The sequence below is a fragment of the Triticum dicoccoides genome, chromosome 2A (genome assembly GCF_002162155.2).
Source record: "Triticum dicoccoides isolate Atlit2015 ecotype Zavitan chromosome 2A, WEW_v2.0, whole genome shotgun sequence".
NCBI lineage: Eukaryota > Viridiplantae > Streptophyta > Magnoliopsida > Poales > Poaceae > Triticum > Triticum dicoccoides.
Window position 1 is genome coordinate 546,235,432 of NC_041382.1, and position 22,890 is coordinate 546,258,321.

Below are 22,890 nucleotides of genomic sequence, written 5' to 3' on the forward strand. Positions count from 1 at the left end.
AACTTTTTGCACTGTCTTTCTATACAAATTTTTTATTTTTCCTGATTTTTGTAGAATTTTTGGAGTACCAGAGGTATGGTTAATGTTCAGATTATTACAGACTGTTCTGTTTTAGACAGATTCTGTTTTTGATGCATAGTTTGCTTGTTTTGATGAAACTATTAATTTTTATCAGTGGATTAAGCCATGAAAAAGTTATATTACAGTAGCTAAAATGCAAAAACAAAATATGAATTGGTTTACAATAGTACTTAGAGTAGTTATTTGCTTTATTATACTAACGGATCTTACCGAGCTTTCTGTTGAGTTTTGTGTGATTGAAGTTTTCAAGTTTTGGGAGAGATCACGATGGATGAAGGAATAAGGAGTGGCAAGAGTCTAAGCTTGGGGATGCCCGAGGCACCCCAAGGAAATATTCAAGGACTCCCAAGCAACCAAGCTTGGGGATGCCCCGGAAGGCATCCCCTCTTTCTTCTAACGATCATCGGTAATTTCACTTGGAGCTATATTTTTATTCGTCACATGATATGCGTAAATCTTGGAGTGTATTTTTTGCATTTAGTTTCCACTTTTATTTTATGCACCATGCTGGTATGAGATAGTCCTTGGTTGATTTATAGAATTCTCATTGCACTTCACTTATATCTTTTGAGTATGGCTTTATAGAATGCTTCATGTGCTTCACTTATATCATTTGAAGTTTGGATTGCCTGTTTCCCTACACATAGAAAACCGCAATTTGTAGACTGCTCTTTTGCTTCACTTATATTTGTTAGAGTGTGGGCATATCTTTTTTAGAAAGAATTGAACTCTCTTGCTTCACTTATATCTATTTAGAGAGATGACAGGAACTGGTCATTCACATGGTTAGTCATAAAATCCTACATAAAACTTGTAGATCACTGAATATGATATGTTTGATTCCTTGCAATAGTTTTGTGATATAAAGATGATGATATTAGAGTCATGCTAGTGGGTAGTTGTGGATTGTAGAAATACTTGTGTTGAAGTTTGTGATTCCTGTAGCATGCACGTATGATGAACCGTTATGTAACGAAGTTGGAGCATGAGGTATTTATTGATTGTCTTCCTTATGAGTGGCGGTCGGGGATGAGCAATGGTCTTTTCCTACCAATATATCTCCCTAGGAGCATGCGCGTGGTACTTTGTTTCGATGACTAATAGATTTTTGCAATAAGTATGTGAGTTCTTTATGACTAATGTTGAGTCCATGGATTATACGAACTCTCACCCTTCCATCATTGCTAGCCTCTTCGGTACCGTGCATTGCCCTTTCTCACCTTGAGAGTCGGTGCAAAATTCGCCGGTGCATCCAAACCCCATGATACGATACGCTCTGTCACACATAAGCCTCCTTATATCTTCCTCAAAATAGCCACCATACCTACCTATCATGGCATTTCCATAGCCATTCCGAGATATATTGCCATGCAACTTCCATCATCATCATATACATGCCTTGAGTATTCATTGTCATATTGCTTTGCATGATCGTAAGATAGCTAGCATGATGTTTTCATGGCTTGTCCGTTTTTTGATGTCATTGCTGTGCTAGATCATTGCACATCCCGGTACACCAACGGAGGCATTCATATAGAGTCATATTTTTGTTCTAGTATCGAGTTGTAATATTGAGTTGTAAGTAAATATAAGTGTGATGATCATCATTATTAGAATATTGTCCCATGATCAAAATAAAAGTGGCCAAAGAAGCCCCCCCCAAAAAAAAGATAGAGGCCAAAGAAGCCTACAAAAAAACAAAAAAAGAGAAGGGGCAATGTTACTATCCTTTTACCACACTTGTGCTTCAGAGTGGCACCATGTTCTTCATATAGAGAGTCTCTTGAGTTATCACTTTCATATACTAGTGGGAATTTTCATTATAGAACTTGGCTTGTATATTCCAACGGTGGGCTTCCTCAAATGCCCTAGGTCTTCATGAGCAAGCCAGTTGGATGCACACCCACTTAGTTTCAGTTTGAGCTTTCATACACTTATAGCTCTAGTGCATCCATTGCATGGCAATCCCTACTCCTCACATTAACATCAATTGATGGGCATCTCCATAGCCCATTGATTAGCCGCGTTGATGTGAGACTTTCTCCCTTTTTGTCTTCTCCACACAACCTCCACCATCATATTCTATTCCATCTATAGTGCTATATCCATGGCTCACGCTCATGTATTGCGTGAAAGTTGAAAAGGTTTGAGAACGTCAAAAGTATGAAACAATTGCTTGGCTTGTCATCGGGGTTGTGCATGATGTGAATATTTTGTGTGGTGAAGATGGAGCATAGCCAGACTATATGATTTTGTAGGGATAACTTTCTTTGGCCATGTTATTTTGAAAAGACATGATTGCTTTATTAGTATGCTTGAAGTATTATTGTCTTAATGTCAAATGATAGACTATTGCTTTGAATCACTCTTGTCTTAATATTCATGCCATGATTAGATATATGATCAAGATTATGCTAGGTAGCATTCCACATCAAAAATTGTATTTTTTTATCATTTACCTACTCGAGGACGAGCAGGAATTAAGCTTGGGGATGCTGATACGTCTCCGTTATATCTATAATTTTTGACTGTTCCATGCCAATATTCTACAACTTTCATATACTTTTGGCAAATTTTTATACTATTTTTGGGACTAACATATTGATCCAGTGTCCAGTGCCAGTTCCTGTTTGTTGCATGTTTTTTTGTTTCATAGAAAATCCATATCAAACGGAGTCCAAACGGATTAAAAACGTACGGAGAATATTTTTGGAATATTTGTGAAATGTGGGAAGAAGAACCAACGCGAGAAGGTGCCCGAGGGGGCCACGAGCCAGGGGCGCGCCTGCCCCCTTGGGCGCGCCCCTGACCCTCGTGGGGCCCCCCGTAAGGCAGTTGCTGCTCTTCTTTGGCCGCAAGAAAGCTAATTTTCGGAGAAAAATCTGGGCGAAGGTTTCAATCCAATCGGAGTTATGGATCTCCAGATATATAAGAAACGGTGAAAGGGCAGAATACCAGAGCGCAGAAACAGAGAGAGACAAAGAGACATATCCAATCTCGGAGGGGCTCTCGCCCCTCCGCCGCCATGGAGGCCATGGCCAGAGGGGAAACCCTTCTCCCATCTAGGGAGAAGGTCAAGGAAGAAGAAGAAGGGGGCTCTCTCCCCCTCTCTCCTGGTGGCACCGGAACGCCACCGGGGCCATCATCGTGTGACGGTGATCTACACCAACACCTCTGTCATCTTCACCAACATCTTCATCACCTTCCTCCATCTATCTACAGCGGTCCACTCTCCCGCAACCCGTTGTACCCTCTACTTGAACATGGTGCTTTATGCTTCATATTATTATCCAATGATGTGTTGCTATCCTATGATGTCTGAGTAAATTTCCGTTGTCCTATCGGTAATTGGTGAATTGCTATGATTGGTTTAATTTGCTTGTGGTTATGTTGCTGTCCTTTGGTGCCCATCATATGAGCGCGCGCGTGGATCACACCATAGGGTTAGTTGTATGTTGATAGGATTATGTATTGGAGGGCAAGAGTGACAGAAGCTTCAACCTAGCATAGAAATTGATGCATATGGGATTGAAGGGGGGCCAATATATCTTAATGCTATGGTTGGGTTTTACCTTAATGAACGTTAGTAGTTGCGGATTCTTGCTAATAGTTCCAATCATAAGCGCATAGAATTCCAAGTTAGGGATGACATGAGAGCAGTGGCCTCTCCCACATAAAACTTGCTATCGGTCTAGTAAAGTAGTCAATTGCTTAGGGACAATTTCGCAACTCCTACCACCACTTTTCCACACTCTCTATACTAACTTTATTGCTTCTTTGCCTAAACAAGCCCTAGTTTTTATTTGCATACTCTTTATATTCTTGCAAACCTATCCAACAACACCTACAAAGTACTTCTAGTTTCAAACTTGTTTTAGGTAAAGCGGACGTTAAGCGTGCGTAGAGTTGTATCGGTGGTCGATAGAACTTGAGGGAATATTTGTTCTACCTTTAGCTCCTCGTTGGGTTCGACACTCTTATTTATCGAAAGAGGCTACAATTTATCCCTATACTTGTGGGTTATCACTGCTTCTTCCTCAAATTCTCTCTGTGCCACTAGCGCGGCACTAACCACTTGATTCGTTGCCGCTAGATATAGCAGCAACGGCTCTTGCAGTTTAGGTGCAACTAGTATTGGTGTGGAGGAGAGGTACTTCTTCAAATCTTGCAGCGCTGCCTCTGCCTCCGGAGTCCATTTCATTGGACCCACCTTCTTCAAAACTTTGAAGAAGGGGAGGGTGCGCTCAGCAGATTTGGAGATGAACCTACTTAGAGCAGCAACACAGCCGGCAAGCCTACGGACGTCTATGCTCAATTGCTTTGATCTTGTCGGGATTTGCTTCGATTCCACGTTGAGACACAAAGAACGCAAGAAGTTTGCTGGATGGGACGCCGAACACGCACTTCTCCGGGTTGATCTTGAGGTTGATCTTGCGTAGGTTGGCAAATGTTTCCTCCAGATCCTGCACGAGTGTGGCCTTGTCCATGGTTTTGACTACTATATCATCCATATAGGCTTCCATATTTCTATGCAGCTGGGGCTCAAAACCAATTTGGACTGCTCGGGCAAATGTTGAACCCGCGCTTTTCAACCCAAAAGGCATCCGTACGAAATAGTAGGTACCACGTGGGGTGATGAACGCAGTTTTCTCTTCGTCTTCCTTCATCATGAAGATCTGGTGGTATCCTGAGTAGGCTTCGAGGAATGACAGCAGGTCACACCCGGCAATGGAGTCCACTATCTGGTCAATGCGTGGCAAAGGGAAAGGATCCTTTGGACAAGCCTTATTGATAGTTGTGTAGTCAATACATAGCCTCCACTTCCCATTTGCCTTACGCACTACCATTGGATTGGCAAACCACGTGGGGTGGAGCACTCCTCTGACCAAGCCTGCCACCTCCAACTTCCTGATCTCTTTGATGATGAACTCTTGTCGCTCCAAAGCTTGCTTTCTGACCTTCTGCTTGACGGGCCGCGCATGGGGACAAACGACAAGGTGGTGCTCAATCACCTCCTTGGAAATGCCGGGGGATGTCGGATGCTTGCCATGCAAACATGTCGACATTCGCCCGCAGGAAGGCGACGAATGCGCTTTCCTATTTGCTGTCGAGGGTGGAGCTTATGGTAAAAGCTCCACCAGTGACATCCTCCTTGACGAGCACCTTCTTGGTTTTTGGCGGGGCCGCCTTGGACCTCTTGCTCCCACTGGCGGAGCTCTCTGGCATGTCCTCAACGGTAACGCGGCACTTCAAAGAGGCGCGTTTGCCGGAGGAGGTGCAGGAGTCCTTGCCAGGGTCGGAAGTCTTGCCGGAAGGGGCCTTGCCGGCAGAGGCAGAGGCCTTGCCGGTTTTCTTCCCTCCCCGGGCCTCAGCGGCAGGAACAAGTGCCTTGGCGGCAGCCGCTGCAACTGCCTCCCGGTAGAGTTAGTCAGCGCAGATGAGCACGTCCTTCTTGTCGGAGGGAACGGTGATGATGCTCATCGGCCCGGGCATCTTCAACGTGTTGTAAGTGTAATGTGATGCCGCCGTAAACTTGGCCAACGCTGGGTGGCCGAGGATACCATTATAGGGCAAGGGTATCTTGGCAACATCAAAAACAATCTTCTCCGTCCGATAGTTCAGCTCGCCCCCAAATGTGATGGGCAACGTGACTTTGCCCTTCGGCTGACTCCTCCCCGAGTTGACCCCTTGAAACATGCCCGTCTCCTCGAGATCTCCATCGAGGATCTGTAGCCTTTCGATCACAGCGGGCGAGATCAAGTTCAGACTGGCCACACCGTTAACTAGTATCTTCGTCACCTTGAGGTTGCGTATAGTTGGGGAAACCAACAACGACAAACACCCGACCGCAGTTGTGCGGTTAGGGTGATCCTCGGTGTCAAAAATGATAGGCGTGCTGGACCACTTCAGTGGCCTCTGGGCATCGAACGATGGCTCCGCCGCAGTGACTTCACGCGCCCACTTCTTCAGTTGGTGGTGAGAGGTGTGCAGCGAGGCGCCATCGTTGATGCACATGGCCTCCGTAGCTTTCTGGAACTCGTGCTCGCTGGACTCGTCGCCCTCATCATGATCATCATCTTCCTCCTTCTTGTCGCAGCCCCGAGCGGGCCTCTCATGTTGATTATCCTTATCGTGGCAGCCTCCTCGAACGGCATGCTTCTTGCCGGACCCCTCAGCACCATCCTGGCCCTTCTCCTTGTCGCACCTCTCATATTCATCTTTATGCTTCTCTGCAAGCAGCTCAACCTGCCGGCAATTCTGGAGGTCATGGCCTTTGGTGCGGTGGATCTTGTAGTACTACTTGTTGGAGCCTCCTGGCTTGTCGGCAGTCGCCAAGGCCCGGCAGGCGGCGCACCCGACAACTTCCTTGCCGGGGTCATCAACCTTGGCCTTCTTGGCAGTGCCGGGGTCGCCGGATCCCTCGACGGCAAGCACTGTCTTGCCCTTACGCTTGCTATTGCAGCGTTGGCCCTTGTTTGCCGGGGCGGCGACGTCTTCGTCTGTGGAGTCGGTTTCCACGCCGGCATCTTCACCAGGGTACTTCCTTCCTTCTTCAGCCCGAGCGCACCTATCGTCCAGAACATACAGCTCGGCTACATCTTTAACCTTGTTCATTGCCAGCTCCTCGCGCATCTTGTGGTTGAGCACATTCTGATGGGATGCACTGATGACAGCGGCGGTATGAACATCTGGGATGTTGTACTGCACACGACTGAACCTTTGTATGTACTTCCGCAGGGACTCATCGTCCTTCTGGGGGATGACATGCAAATCACTCGCCTGGCCAGGAGCTTGGTGGCCTCTGGTAAAGGCGCCAACAAACTCATGGCACATATCCGACCAAGAAGAGATGGAATCCACTGGAAGATGCATCAACCATGACATGACATTGGGCTTAAGTGCCAATGGGAAATAAGTGGCAAGCACCTTATTGTCGCGAGCCCCGGCAGCTTGCATCGCGATGGTGTAGATGCTGAGGAACTCCGACAGGTGAGTCTTGCCTTTGTATTTTTCTCCGCCCTCAGGCTTGAACGTGCGGTGGGTGGGCCACTGGAACTGCCGCAGCTCACGGGTAAAGGCTGGACAATCCACCTCGTAAGGTAGGTCGTCGGCCCTCCCCAGCGCTGGGCGGTCCATAGTGGGTCCCCCCCGCCTATATGACTGATGGCTCGCATCCAGCCGCCGCTCGATAGTGGTCCAAGCGTCTTCTTGAGCTTGCTCCGAAGGACTTGACGTTGGTCGCAGCGGGCTCGTGGGTCGGACGACGTCGTAGAAACATTGTCGCGGGCGCCGGCCCGGCGAGCCGACGGCTGTTTTCGCGACCGTGGGGGAGGAGAGTGCACCATGGTCGCAGCGTCCCGAGTCCTCCCACCACCGGCATGCACCGGCTCGACAGAATGCCGGCACGAGGGTCCCGCTGGGCGTGGCTCGTCTTTGTTGGCGAAGTTGATGAGGCTTCGAATGGTGGCCCTCCACTCGTCGAGCTTCTCCGCTGCTGGAGGGAAGTCGAGGAGTAGTTGCACGCGTGCCAACGCTTCCGCTGGCATGGGTGGCTGGCTGGCTGGCTGCTGAGATGGTGCGGTGGCAGGGTCTTCATGAAGATCTGCATGCCACCACGCAGGTGCTTGGCTAGTTGGCCTAGAAGCTGTGTGCTGCCACACAGGCGCTCGCCTAGTTGGCGAGCTGGCCGCCACATCGGAACGGGCACGGGGTGATACGTCTCCAACGTATCTATAATTTTTTATTGTTCCATGCTATTATTATCTGTTTTGGATGTTTATGGGCTTTATTATACACTTTTATATTATTTTTGGGACTAACCTATTAACCGGAGGCCCAACCCAAATTGTTGTTTTCTTGCCTATTTCAGTGTTTCGAAAAAAAGGAACAGAGTCTAAACAGAATGAAACCTTCGGGAAAGTTATTTTTGGAACGGAAGCAATCCAGGAGACTTGGAGTTTATGTCAGGGAAGCTTCGAGGGAGGCACGAGGCAGGGAGGCGCGCCCCCACCCTCGTGGGCGCCTCGTGGCTCCCCTGACCGACTTCTTTCGCCTATATATATCAATATACCCTAGAAACATCGAGGAGCAGAATAGATCAGGAGTTCCGCCGCCAGAAGCCTCCGTAGCCACCTAAAACCAATCTAGACCCGTTCCGGCACCCTGCCGGAGGGGGAATCCCTCTCCGGTGGCCATATTCATCATCCCGGCGCTCTCCATGACGAGGAGGGAGTAGTCCACCCTCGGGGCTGAGGGTATGTACCAGTAGCTATGTGTTTGATCTCTCTCTCTCTCTCGTGTTCTTGAGGTGGTACGATCTTGATGTATCGCGAGCTTTGCTATTATAGTTGGATCTTATGATGTTTTCTCCCCCTCTACTCTCTTGTGATGAATTGAGTTTTCCCTTTGAAGTTGTCTTATCGGATTGAGTCTTTAAGGATTTGAGAACACTTGATGTATGTCTTGCATGTGCTTATCTGTGGTGGCAATGGGATATCATGTGATCCACTTGATGTATGTTTTGGTGATCAACTTGCGAGTTCCGTGACCTCGTGAACTTATGCATAGGGGTTGGCACACGTTTTCGTCTTGACTCTCCGGTAGAATCTTTGGGGCACTCTTTGAAGTTCTTTGTGTTGGTTGAATAGATGAATCTAAGATTGTGTGATGCATATCGTATAATCATATCCACAGATACTTGAGGTGACATTGGAGTATCTAGGTGACATTAGGATTTTGGTTAATTTGGGTCTTAAGGTGTTATTCTAGTACGAACTCTATGATAGATTGAATGGAAAGAATAGCTTCATGTTATTTTACTACGGACTCTTGAATAGATCGATCAGAAAGGATAACTTTGAGGTGGTTTTGTACCCTACCATAATCTCTTCGTTTGTTCTCCGCTATTAGTGACTTTGGAGTGACTCTTTGTTGCATGTTGAGGGATAGTTATATGATCCAATTATGTTATTATTGTTGAGAGGACTTGCACTAGTGAAAGTATGAACCCTAGGCCTTGTTTGAACACATTGCAATACCGTTTGTGCTCACTTTTATCATTAGTTACCTTGCTGTTATTATATTTTCAGATTACAAAAACCTATATCTACCATCCATATTGCACTTGTATCACCATCTCTTCGCCGAACTAGTGCACCTATACAATTTACCATTGTATTGGGTGTGTTGGGGACACAAGAGACTCTTTGCTATTTGGTTGCAGGGTTGTTTGAGAGAGACCATCTTCATCCTACGCCTCCCACGGATTGATAAACCTGAGGTCATCCACTTGAGGGAAATTTGCTACTGTCCTACAAACCTCTGCACTTGGAGGCCCAACAACGTCTACAAGAAGAAGGTTGTGTAGTAGACATCAAGCTCTTTTCTGGCGCCATTGCCGGGGAGGTTAGCGCTTGAAGGTATATCTTTAGATCTTGCAATCGAATCTTTTAGTTTCTTGTTTCATCACTAGTTTAGTTTATAAAAGAAAATTACAAAAAAATGGAATTGAGTTTGCCTCATACGCTTCATCTTTCTAATATCTTTCGTGAGAATGATGGAAAGGAAAATTGTGCTCAAATGCTAGAAGAAGAAGTCTATAAAATGTTTGGCACTAAATCTTTGAATGATGAGCATGATTGCAATGTTATTAGTATGAACTCTTTGAATATCCATAGTACTAATGATGATTGCACTAGTCATGATGAAAATATCACTTATAAGCATGTCGATTTTTGTGGAGTGCATAGAGTTTGCAATTACATACCAAACAGGGATGATAGATTTTGCAAGAGGCATAAGTATTTGGAAACTAAATGGTTGCAAGAAAGGCTAGATGTTTGTGCTGAAAATTTAAACTTTCTTGGCCCTACTTGTGAACTTTGAAATGAACGTGATCGTTTCAGTACCCAATGCAAATTGTTTCATGATCGTATCGTGTCCAAAAACTGTGATGACTTGATTTCCCTTGCACATCATAATGAACTTAGTTTGCTCTTGGGTTATGAAGAAATGAAACATATATCTAAGGTTATTCCAGAATTGCCCTTCATAGAGTTCTTAATTTTGATCTAGAGGAAATTTATATGTATTGTGCGGTGAATTGCATTGAAAATCCTTATATTGCCAATTACATAAAGAAAAAAACAAATAGAGGATGAAGAGAATACTAATGAAAGGGAAGAGACTTCCCAATATTCTCCTATTATTTCTTATGATGAATCAGGTAACGAGGAGGAGCCTTCTAATCAACCAATCTCATTAATAAGGAGCTCCAAAAAGAGGATTGAACCCACACATGATGTGAAGAAGAAAAAGAAAAGACGGAGAAACAAAGGTAGAAAGGTATCTCTCCCAAATGATGTTGCTCCTATTTACTCATTGTGATGATGATAATTGCTATACTATTGGTGCCATCCATACTATTAATGATGAGAGTGATTATGCTTATGATATGAAAAGGCCCAAGCTTGGGGATGCTATGTTTGATGAAGATGATGTTTTTGAGAATATATTTGCTGCAATTAATGTTTGTCCTAAGCTTAGGGATGCTACGTTTAATGAAGATGATATTTTTAGTCTCCCAAGTTTTGATATACAACTGTATAATGATGATAGCATACCTCCTACTTATGATGATTTTATTGATGAAAGTGGGTTTGGAAGAGTGTCAACTTTAGGAAGTAATGATCCCACTATTTTGGAGGATGTTGAATCTTATTATGATAATTATTAAAGTGGATTAGGAGAGGTCATGACTTTATTTAGTAACAATTCCACTATCTTGGAAGAGGTTTCAATTGATTATGATGAGAACAAAGTTGCTACTTATGATGATTATTGTGATGAAACTTATGCTATAAAAGTAGTGATGATTATATTTATAAAACTTGTTATGATTATGATTACTCTTTTTCTAAACATTACTCATTTAATGTGGAAACAATTTATAGTATTCGAGTCTCTTATGATACTCCCACTATTTCGAATGAGAAAACTTTTGCTTATGTGGAGAGTAGTAAAAATTCTATACTTGTAGATCATGAAAAGAATGCTTTAGGTGCTGGTTATACTGTTGAATTCATTCATGATGCTACCGAAAATTATTATGAGGGAGGAATATATGCTTGTAGGAATTGCAATAATACCAAGTTTCCTTTCTATGTGATTAAAGTTTTGAAGTTATGCTTGTCTTGCCTTCCTATGCTAGTTGATTATTGTTCCCATAAGTTGTTTGCTCATAAAATCCCTATGCATAGGAAATGGGTTAGACTTAAATGTGCTAGTCATATTCTTCATGATGCTCTCTTTATGTTTCAATTCTTATCTTTTATGTGAGCATCATTGAAATGATCATGCCTAGCTAGGGGCGTTAAACGATAGCGCTTGTTGGGAGGCAACCCAACTTCACTTTTGTTCTTTGCTTTTTGCTCCTATTTAGTGACAAATAATTCATCTAGCCTCCGTTTAGATGTGGTTTTATGCTTTTAATTAGTGTTTGTGCCAAGTAGAGCCTTTAGGATCTTCTTGGGTGATTGTTATTTGATCTTGCTGTAAAAAACAGAAAGTATGCGCTCACAAGAATAATTTTCAGTTTTTACCAGAGAGCGATAAAATACCAATTCCACTTGCAGTAGATTAATAAACAAATTGTCTAGGACTTCCTAATTTCTCAGGATTTTTGGGGTTCCAAAAGTATACGTTTGATATAGATTACTACAGACTGTTCTGTTTTTGACAGATTCTGTTTTCTATATGTTGTTTGCTTATATTTGATGAATCTATTAGTAGTATCGGAGGGTATGAACCATAGATGAGTTGGAATACAGTAGATATTACACCAATATGAATTTAGAATGAGTTCACAACAGTACCTAAGTGGTGATTTATTTTCTTATACTAACGGAGCTTACGAGTTTTCTGTTAAGTTTTGTGTTGTGAAGTTTTCAAGTTTTGAATAAAGATTCGATGGACTATGGAATAAGAAGTGGCAAGAGCCTAAGATTGGGGATGACCAAGGCACCCCAAGGTAATATTCAAGGACAACCAAGAGCCTAAGTTTGGGATGCCCCGGAAGGCATCCCCTCTTTCGTCTTCGTTCATCGGTAACTTTACTTGGAGCTATATTTTTATTCGCCACATGATATGTGTTTTGCTTGGAGCGTCATTTTATTTTATTTTGTTTTGCATGTTGTTTGAATAAAATATCAAGATATGAAATTATTAAATGTTAGAGAGTCTCCACATGGTTGCATAATTATTCGACTACTCATTGATCTTCACTTATATCTTTTGGAGTAGTTTGTCATTTGCTCTAGTGCTTCACTTATATCTTTTAGAGCATGGCAGTGGTTTTATTTTATAGAAATAATTGATCTCTCATGCTTCACTTATATTATTTTGAGAGTCCTTTAGAACAACATGGCATTATAAAACCTTCATATAAGTGCATTGAACACTAAGAGAAGTTTGATACTTGATGATTGTTTTGAGATATGGAGATGGTGATATTAGAGTCATGCTAGTTGAGTAGTTGTGAATTTGAAGAATACTTGTTTTGAAGTTTGTGATTCCCGTAGCATGCACGTATGGTGAATCGTTATGTGATGAAGTCGGAGCATGATTTATTTATTGATTGCCTTCCTTATGAGTGGCGGTCGGGGACGAGCGATGGTCTTTTCCTACCAATCTATCCCCTAGGAGCATGCGTGTAGTACTTTGTTTCGATAACTAATAGATTTTCGCAATAAGTATGTGAGTTCTTTATGACTAATGTTGAGTCCATGGATTACGCACTCTCACCCTTCCACCATTGCTAGCCTCTCTAGTATCGCGCAACTTTCGCCGGTACCATAAACCCACCATATACCTTCCTCAAAACAGCCACCGTACCTACATATTATGGCATTTCCATAGCCATTCCGGGATATATTGCCATGCAACTTTCCACCGTTCCGTTTGCTATGACACGCTTCATCATTGTCATATTGCTTTGCATGATCATGTAGTTGACATCGTATTTATGGCAAAGCCACCGTTCATAATTCTTTTATACATGTCACTCATGAGTCATTGCACATCCCGGTACACCGCCGGAGGCATTCATATAGAGTCATGTTTTGTTCTAAGTATCGAGTTGTAGAGTTGTAAGAAAATAAAAGTGTGATGGTCATCATTATTAGAGCATTGTCCCATGTGAGAAAAGGATGATGGAGACTATGATTCCCCCATAAATCGGGATGAGACTCTTGGGTGGCGGCGAGCCTGGCCCCTCCTTGGGAGCCTTTTCCTTCTTCGTGGCGGAAAGCCTCCTCACTGGAGCCATGGACGCTTTGGCGGGATGGCAGAACGAGGAAGGAGGACAAGTAGGGACCGAAAAAATGAAGATGAGCTGGGGGGCTCCGTCCCCTCTCCCATTTATATAGCCAGAGGGAGGCCAACCGCCGACCTCTCACGTCCAGGTAATGATGTCCTTTCTGCATGCACCAGGCAGTTGTCACGTCGGGCAGTTGCCGAGGCAGCGTGGAAAGTGGAGACGCCCATGTCCCATCAAGCGCCACGCGTCGAGTCGGCCCGCAGGCGATTAGGGCTCGCAACGCTTGACCCTTGCCCTTTGGCTTCGCCTTGAAGCCAAGTCCGACCGCGCCTTGGGTCCGGGGGCTACTGGCGGTGTTCTGAAAACCAAGGTGCCTAGACTTGCCTGCCTGCGGCCCATGGCGTGGCTCCGTCGACGGCCTGGTACGACCCATCTACAACACCTTCAAGACAAGACCCTCGCGAGGGGCCAAGCCTCGCGAGGCGGGCGACATCAAGACCTCCGGAGGGAGCGGCCTCCCCAGACTGGCTCCCGAGAAGTGGAGATTTCTATGCGGGTGCCCACCTCATGAGATTAAGGTGATGCAAGCCATGACGACCAAGGCCAGTCGGTCGTCAGCGGGCGTGGAGCAGCAGGTTTCCTCTTTGGTGCTAAGGAGACAAGCGCAAGCGCGCGGTCTCGAGGTATCTACCAAAGATTTCCATTCTCATGCAACGTGACCAAGACCGCCAGGACGGCAGGACGAATGTCATCGTCAAGCCCACCGCTGCGTCACGGCCAGAGGCTTTGCAGGCAAAGACCACCTTTCATCTGACTACGGTGATGAAGGAGCGATGACGACGCCGCGCCTTCCGCCTTCGTTTCGCTTCAATGCTTGTAGTAGTCCCTAGGTGATCCATAGATCTGAATGTATTTATTATTAGTTTTTTCATGTTCATTGTCGTGTCATAATTAAAGATTAATAGATTGAAAGTTTTCTAAAAAAATTTGCTTGTAACTAACCATTTATTTATAAGAGTAAATGAGTGCATCACAAATTCAGGCATACCCCAGCTAAAAAAGGCCACATAAACTAGATAAGTTTTTCTTTAACACGGTACAAAAGCAAACACTCATATACATATATACGCACATACAATCACCCTTATGAACACATGAACACACACTTTATCCCAATGAACACCTTCAGAGATGAAGTTGGCACATCATCTTGAGATTGACCAAGTCGCCATAGACTCTTTCATAGTTGACGGAGCATCTCCTTTCACTGAATGTACATATCTGGATGGCATGAAAAAATCCAGAAAAATGCAAGTATCAATGTAAGTCTAAGACCTAGAACTGTAATGAGCTGAGAATACTACTGTTCTGTTAACCATGCAACCACTTGAATTGTGACGAGATAAGTTCTGGTAGCACTACTTTGGCAGTAGCAATGACGTGCTAATCTTTTTTCTGTGCGAGACGGACACGGTAAATTTCTTGCGTGTGAATAAAAAAAGAAAAAGAAAAAGAAAAGAAGGCAAGGAAAACCAGATAGGAATTCAACCGTCATCCGGGAAAGGGAAGGGGGCGGAGGAGGGCGAAGGAAGTCACAGTTTGCATAGGGTTTCTCTCCTTCCTGCCCAAGACGAACAAGCACACCACACAAACCCACACCCCCTGCGGAATTCACAAACCCACAAAAATTCCGAGCAAGATAAATCCTCTCGAAAAATCGGCGCCCCGAATCCCTTCGCAAGAGCTTCCCGAATCCCGCGAATCCCCGCGAGATTTCCCAATCCTCCGCCGCCGCCGCCTTCCGCAGATTTCACGGCGAGACCCATCGACAACACCGTACGCAGAGTGGTCGCCCGCCCGCCGAGGCGCTCTATCCCAGCCCGAGCAGCCTGCCTCCTGCTTGATCAATCTTCTCTCTTCCCACCGAGTCCTGACCTACAAACAAACCGTGCCCTAGAGCCGCCGCCGCCGCCGCCGCGCCGTACCCTAGCGTCACGGCTGAGGCCTCAATCCCGCACGCCCGCCTCTCACGCGCGTGGCCGCCATCGCCGTTCCCGTCCTTCCTCGTCGGGACATCGCGTTCTTGCTGTCTCCACCCCGTCTGCAGTCTTTAGCCATTGGGGTTTGAGGTATGAGCTTGTTATCATCCAGCGGTTAGTTAAATCCCACTGACCTTCACAACATCTGGGTGTGCCGCTGCACCCACGGCACACCATCTAGATCCGCCCCTCGGGGCTAGGCTTTGGTGGTCTCGGCTTCGCCCGAGTGGAGACTGGGCGCGGAACTGCGGATGTGCTGTTGAATCGTGTGTAGGCACCACCCTGAGTGACTGACTAGGACTAGGAGTGAAAGGTAGTTGTGGTGGTAGTAGTGGTGGTGGTTTCATTGCTGTGCCGGACCGGACGTCGCTGCTGGGGCGCGTAGATGGTGAACGGCGCCTGCTGGCATGGACCGAGGTGAGCCCTCATTGAAACCAGAATGGCTGGTGCGCGGGGTTGCCACACCGACAGTAGCTGCCACAGGCTTCCGGCCAGGAACATCACCCCGTGCAGGTGAGCTGCCTTTCCTTCAATTTACCATTTTGGTGCATATAACGGCTAGGGGTTAGTGCTGCTTATAGAAAGTTTTGCAAGATTAATTGTTATTATAGTAGTCGAATCGCATACGTTTCTAGTGGTATTGAATAATTTTACACGAGCCGTTATTAGTTCTTAGACTTTTTTATGCTGGGTGGTGTTTTTTTCATTTATGCACGGTGAAGTTAGTGCACTTCTTCTGGTGTGCAATTGCTGCCTGCTAGCTCACCATTTTTTTAAGAACAATGATCATTCTTCAACCTTTCTACCACCAGTATTGGCATGAGTCTGATTCAAGGACAATGCTTGTACTGTGAAGCGCTTTATTTAGTATGTTTTTACATGAAACATGAAGCAAGTGTAATATGTCACATAAATGCGTAATTTTGGACTTGTGGTAATCATGGAGCAATCTGTCTTCATAGACATTGTTTACATCAGCACATCAGCCTCGTGCTGTTGCATGGTAAACTGATGGTTATCAGTGTGTAATTTTTAACCGCGGTAACTGTTATTAAATTAAATATTATTTACTTGGAAATGATTTAATGGTAGTTATTGGGCTATTGCGCTGGAGTCAGTCCAGACTTCAGAGACTTTCTTGGACGGGAATGTTTACTTGTTCATGTTGGTTAGCCGTGTTGCCATAATGCATCAGCAGTCCGTGTAATGCCAAATGTACTAGGGAGTACGTGAGGATTAGGCCGAATCACCTCTTAAGAATTGCTTGGAGAGAGGCATGATGTGTAGTTGATATATCATGACTATTTCTCATGTCTTTCATGCTTGCAGCTTTGTTGATCATTCTTAAATGCTTGCCTTTCTTGCCTGCATATATGGAAATAGATAGTAGAATGTATGCCCTTCTCCATACACAAATATATACATAGTCGATACCTCTAGTTTAAGTAGCTTAAGGGGTAGGCAAGACATTTTTAGCAATAGACAATTTTCTTTCCTTGGTGCAGTGGGATATGCATGTGCACTGAACTTGCTAATTGCTATGGTATTGTTTATTGTAGTGTACTAGCAGAAGTAGAGCTATATTAGGCTAGAAGCAAAATGTGGTCTGGTATTTCGTACTATAACTTGTTTTGATTAGCAGACTAGCATAACTAGACCAAGCAAATGGTTAATGAATTAAATTATACTTCCTCCGTCCCAAAATAAGTGACTCAAGTTTATACTAGCTTTAGTATAAAGTTAGTACAAAGTTGAGTCACTTATTTTGGGATGGAGGGAGTAGTATGTAAAAGTAAACGCATAAAGAACTATAAACGCATTCTTCACTTCACCATGTCTCTGCAATCTCACTGCCTGCAATCACACAAATGCTGAAATGGAAAGTTCATGACCAAGAGGTCCAAGGCACCATTTCATATTACTTGCTTTGGCCTGGAGACAAGTCTCGGGTTGTATATTGGGGTTTGCCCAGTGGAGAGGCACTGGGAGTTAACTGTGTGCAGTAGATTGGCCTGCTGCAAGGAGCTCAGGACGCAAGGTCCCAAGCTTCATCTGTGCAAGATCAGTTTTTAGCTGTCCATTGGTGTGGCAAATGTAATTATTGATTCAAGGCACAGAAGCGTGCTCTTGTAGTCACAAATAGCTATTTTAAAATTATTTCTTTTGTTGATATGTCTAGTAAACTCATTTGTTGCTTGTTGTCACATGTGTAGTACCTGGGGACCGTTATGTGAGATACCAATCATACTGTATAGTGTATTACATCAACGATGCAGCCTTTTGTTCTGTGATATATTGCATTAATGCGTATGAATTTTATTGTTCTTGCACTTGGCATGTAGTAAGGGTTGATGTCCATTGTTCCTTCAACAATTTTTGCCACGTCTTTCTGGTTGCTTTGGTTTAACTCTGCATGGTTTAGCTAAACATATATGAACCTCGTTTAAATGACTGTTCTTCTAAGCTTACACACATGATGTATATTTGCTAATGAGCTGTTACTTGAATGCTTTTAGATGATCAAGACAGGGGTGCTTCATCAAGAAACCGATCTTCAGGCCGTGATCGTGAACGGAGCTCCCAACAGTCCTCTTCCCGCAGGGGTTCTGGCCCAAGTGTGTCCAGACGGCATGACCGGGATGGCACAGTGAAGTCAAGAGGGTATGCTAGTTTTGGAAGGAGCAACAGGGACAGGGGTTGTGACAAGGATTCTGATTTCCGTGATTGGGAGAGTAGATTGGGTCTTGCAGGTGACCCACTGCGTGATGGCTTTGGGCCCTTTAACTCATGCAGACCCGAAAGCGATAGGTTTAATCGTATTCGTCCAAAGTTGGACACATTGAATCGAGCATCTGGAGTAAGTTTGGACAATGGTAATCTATCTAGAAAGGATGCTGGCGGCATGTCCTTTGAGCGAGAATTCCCACACCTTAGTTCTGAGGACAACAATGGAAAACATGATGTAGTTAGAGTTCCATCTCCTGGAATTGGCTCCCCAATTCAGAGCATACCATTGGTTACCGCGCCTGATGGCTGGAACTCAGTGCTAGCAGAAGTCCCTGGACTTAGTGAGCCAAGCAATACCCAGACCTCTTCTGCTTCATCACGTGCTGGTTCCAGTCAGCAGCTTGTAGTGTCGAACTGTGGGACTGCTTTAAGCATGGCTGAAACAGTAATGCAGACTCCATTAAAAATTTCCACCACACCTCAGGTAATGTATTATGTACTGAATATGATATCTTGTGTTGTTTACTCCTTTTGGTCTATGATCATACTCATTTTGTACCATTCACTTAATCTAATTAATGTTTCCTGTGCAATATCATTTTTTTACCCAGCTATCGATTGACGCTCAGAAGATTGAAGAAAGAACTATGAGGCAGTGTATTCTAAGACCTCTGACGCCTTCATCAAACAAAAATTCTGTATGCACTCTGTACATTGCCTTCTCTGTGAGATCAATTGTTTTGTTTTGTTGTTTGTGTCTTGTGTGATTACCATGGTTGTATTTAAATCGTGCAATTTCTCGGATACACTGTCTGGTTTGTAATTTTGCTTTTGAAAGACAGATCATCACAAGCATAATTTCAACTTTCTTTGTCTTGCATGATCAAGTAGTATCGGACTGTTATTCATGGATGAACAATTCAATTTTGTTTCTATGTCAGGAATCTGCTTCATCAATGTCCCTTACAATTGCCTGGTCCTAAATTATGCATGTCATTAGTGATCATATTCATAATATTTACAAGATATGGTCATAAGCTGGTTCAGTCGCTTCATGTTCTTTGCAAACTGCAAGTATCCATGAAGCGGATGTGGCAGTTACCTGAGTGTCTTCATAGCATAATAATTTATGTAAATGCAATGCATGATGTGGTGTAAGTATGGATATATATTAGTTGATAGTTTGAACGTACGCGCTGGAGATTAGGAGATATGTTTTTCTGTTGTAAAATCTATCATCCTTTATATTTTTGTACACCCGTTATTTAAATACGCAGTTTGGTTCTGAACTAATTTACAAGGAATATTGATTCAAAAGTCAGAAACTTCTATTCTTGTAGCATTGAGTTATGAATCATATTGATCGTTAGAACAGTTGAAATACTCATTACATAGAAGCTGTTTGTTCTGATGTAAGACTTAACTGGTAGTGTGAGTTTTGTAGTTTCTCTTACTTGTTTGGCTCATGAACACCTGAAAGAAATTATTAGGATTACTGTGCATGTAGATTATGTATTTATGTTCCCCGCAAAGAACTTAGATTAAGAGAACTCTATTATTAGAATTTTAGTGGGACAATTTTTTTGTGTGTTTGACCTTCCATGTTATATGAGTTTGTCAATATTACTGCTTATGATCCATATTTTATTTTATTTCATAGTAGTATATGCCAACTACTAAACATTTTCTTGATACTATAACATCTACAAATATTCCACCACACAGCAAAACTGACAGAAACTTCCCTTTTGTATATTACTTGATCAGCATTTGATCATTAAGCATGCAATTGATATAATACACCGTAGTTTGTTCAGGCATGTCTACATTTTGGGGAAGGTTGCATAAAGTAAATCCTCTATATGTGCTTCTGGCTGGTTTTCTGTTTCACTTATTTATGGAGTGTTTTCTTGTGTGTGTTGATATGGAGTGGTGTTGCCTTGTACTGAAAAAAATACACTTTGGTTTGCCCTTATTCCTTAATGCTTTGCAGGTATCTACTTTGTCAGATAGGTTAAAAACGAAAGGTGCAAGAGCTGGGGATTCTAATGGTTCTATCAAAACTGCACCCCAACTGTCAGCACAGTCTTCCAGTACCTCTGTTCGTACTCCAGTCAAATCTGAGGTTGCCAAGCCATCTCAACCAGGATCCTTTCAAGTCCTGACCCGTGAGCAGAATGGTGCTGCAAATACCTCAAAAGACTCCACTAGCAATCCTTTAAGCCCTATTCTAGGTCGATCTTCTTCAGTGGAACCACTGAAAAAGCCCCTTCTCAACCAAAAGCTTAAAGGTGTCATAAATGGCCTCCCTTTGCAATTACAACAAGGTCCATCTGGTGAGAGAAAATCAATAACAAAAGCCAAGCATAAATTCTTTGAGTTTCTGCGGAGCAAGTCTTTAAATGGTTCAAGCACGGGTATTGAGTCCTCATCTAGCTTGATTAATGAACAGAAGAACCCGTGTCTTGATTTATCCTTGTTTGATGCTGGAATCAAGTGTATTGAGACTGGAAGTAGTTCTTGTGAGGACGCAAATTCTTGTGATGGGTCTCAGCGACACCTCTCTGACAATGAGGAAACAAAGGCATCTTTGGAACCTCTTGATGTTTCTTATCGTGGGTCCCATGGGGTTGCAGCTGTCAAGAATACCAACTCTTTATCAGATCATGGTGATGCCGAAAATGGATCTATGGCGCCTCAGGCAGACAAGGCTGAAGCTACTCTGGCCATTATGGCAGCAGATATAAATGATGGTTCCGCAAAGGCAGACTCCAGCTATGGTGATGCCAGTTTGTTGTTTGTGCCCATTGTAGCTGGGGAAGAGGAATCATATCCTACTGAAGATGAACCTAGTCCAGAAGAAATGGCTTTCCTGAAATCTCTTGGCTGGAAAGAAGACGAAGTAGTTCCGCCTCTGAAACAGGAAGAGATAGCTGATTGTGTAAGTTTTGTTATGTTTCTTATTCTAGTTCATCAACATTATTTGGCTTTCAGTAACACACTCACGTGCGTAAGGTTTTTCCTTCTAATTAGTTTGCTAAGTAGCCGATAGGTACTCATAGGTTTCGGTTCATCTTCAGTTTCGCGGAAGCAGTTCCTAAAACTTCCAGTTCATCTTTAATTATTGTACTCCCTCCGTCCCAAAATTCTTGTTTTAGATTTGTCCAAATACGGATGCATCAAGTCACATTTTAGTATTAGATACATCCGTATCTAGAGGAATCTAAGACAAGAATTTTGGGACGGAGGGAGTATATCCTCAATGTGCATCATATCAGCAAAATGAATTGATGATGTCGTTTACCATGAAAGTATTGGTTGCCATCATCATTGTACTTCTGATGAGGCATACTAAATGATTTATGGGGCTTAGAAAAAGAGACTATTGTCTACGAATCGGGACCCAGCCGATGTTTCTGAGACCATATTGTTATCATTTACGTGGCAGTGTGCATCATTTAAGTATTCTGGTAATCCACATTAGGAATTGACCACTTGTTAAATTTTACCATGTGTATTGCTGTGACATAGATTCCCACTGTTTTGTAGTTAAGGCACAACGTGAGGCTGCAGCAGAAGCTTGAGGAATGCAGGGGCTAATGACAGGGCTCATCAACCAAAGTTTGTCACGGCGCTGAGAACTTGTGGGAATCAAGCTGTATTTTGTGATGCCATGGGACGATTGTGTCTAGCTTAACAAATCGAGATGTTTTAGTTAACTTCAGCTCTATGGGAGTTGTCATGCTTAGACCGATGTTTTTCCCTGCTGAAAAGAGGGTTGAGGTTTTTCTTCATTTTCCCAGAAGGAATACCGAATGATAAAAGCATGTATGGTGTTGGAGGCACATAGAGGTGCTCAGAAAGAATATAGGTTGTCTTCTTTTTTATACTTCTCATGGCTTATCCTTGTTTCAGAAAGAAAGGAAAAGAATAGGTTGTCTTCTTTTTTATACTTCTCATGACTTGCCTTTGATTATCGTGGTCTCAGATTTGCATTATCTATTTTCATTTTATTTTCTTATTCCTCTTCGTGTTTTTCACTTTTTCTATTGATTCATGGTGCTTCAATTGCTCACCCCTTTAGGCCTTGTTCGGTTGCAGAGTATATAATCCTCTAGTGGATTTAATACTCTATAGGATTGGGTGATCCCCCACCCCACACCAAATCCTCTCGGGGACTAAATACATGTCACTATGCAATTCATGATGCATTCGGTTAATCCTCTACACTCTACAGCAGTATCAATTAACAGCATGACTTTAGGCCGGCATCGCCAAAGCCTTGCTGCAGATAGAGAGAGAAAAGACACAAGGGAACAGGCACGCACGGATAGAGAGAGAACGAATCTGAAGGTCTTGTCGCCGGCTGCCTGCGGGGGAGATTGGATGGGCCGGGCTCCATGGCTGTTGTGGGTTGCTGCCGAGCTCGTCTCGCTTCGCTTCGTTGTTGAGCTGACGGTTCAAAAGGAGGCGGGGGAGGAAGGGAAGGAGGATGCACGCCGCCTCCATCTGCTTCGGTAGCGTCTTCGGCGCCCGCTCCGCCGTCGCCGAATCGAGAGAGGGAGAGTGGGTCGGGGCGAGAGAGAGACGCAGTGTAACGTTTCACAAGAGGGTTTGCTTTCACGGGGTGGGACGCGTGGGTCGTTTTTCCCGGTGATATCCATGGGGTTTGGGAGGGATTTGGTCCAGACCAGGTCTAACCAAAGGCTATCATCAGCAAGACAGGGA

At 43.9% G+C, this 22,890-nt stretch overlaps 1 protein-coding gene across 1 annotated transcript; it reads left to right on the forward strand.

Moving 5' to 3' along the window:
* The first annotated feature begins 14,978 nt into the window (after positions 1–14,978).
* Positions 14,979–22,114, forward strand: LOC119355288. Its single transcript, XM_037622073.1, has 5 exons — positions 14,979–15,948; positions 17,952–18,646; positions 18,774–18,860; positions 20,156–21,103; positions 21,712–22,114. Exons 1-5 carry the CDS (start codon positions 15,843–15,845, stop codon positions 21,760–21,762), a joined length of 1,887 nt encoding a protein of 628 aa, XP_037477970.1. The 5' UTR covers positions 14,979–15,842; the 3' UTR covers positions 21,763–22,114.
* Positions 22,115–22,890: the final 776 nt, after the last annotated feature.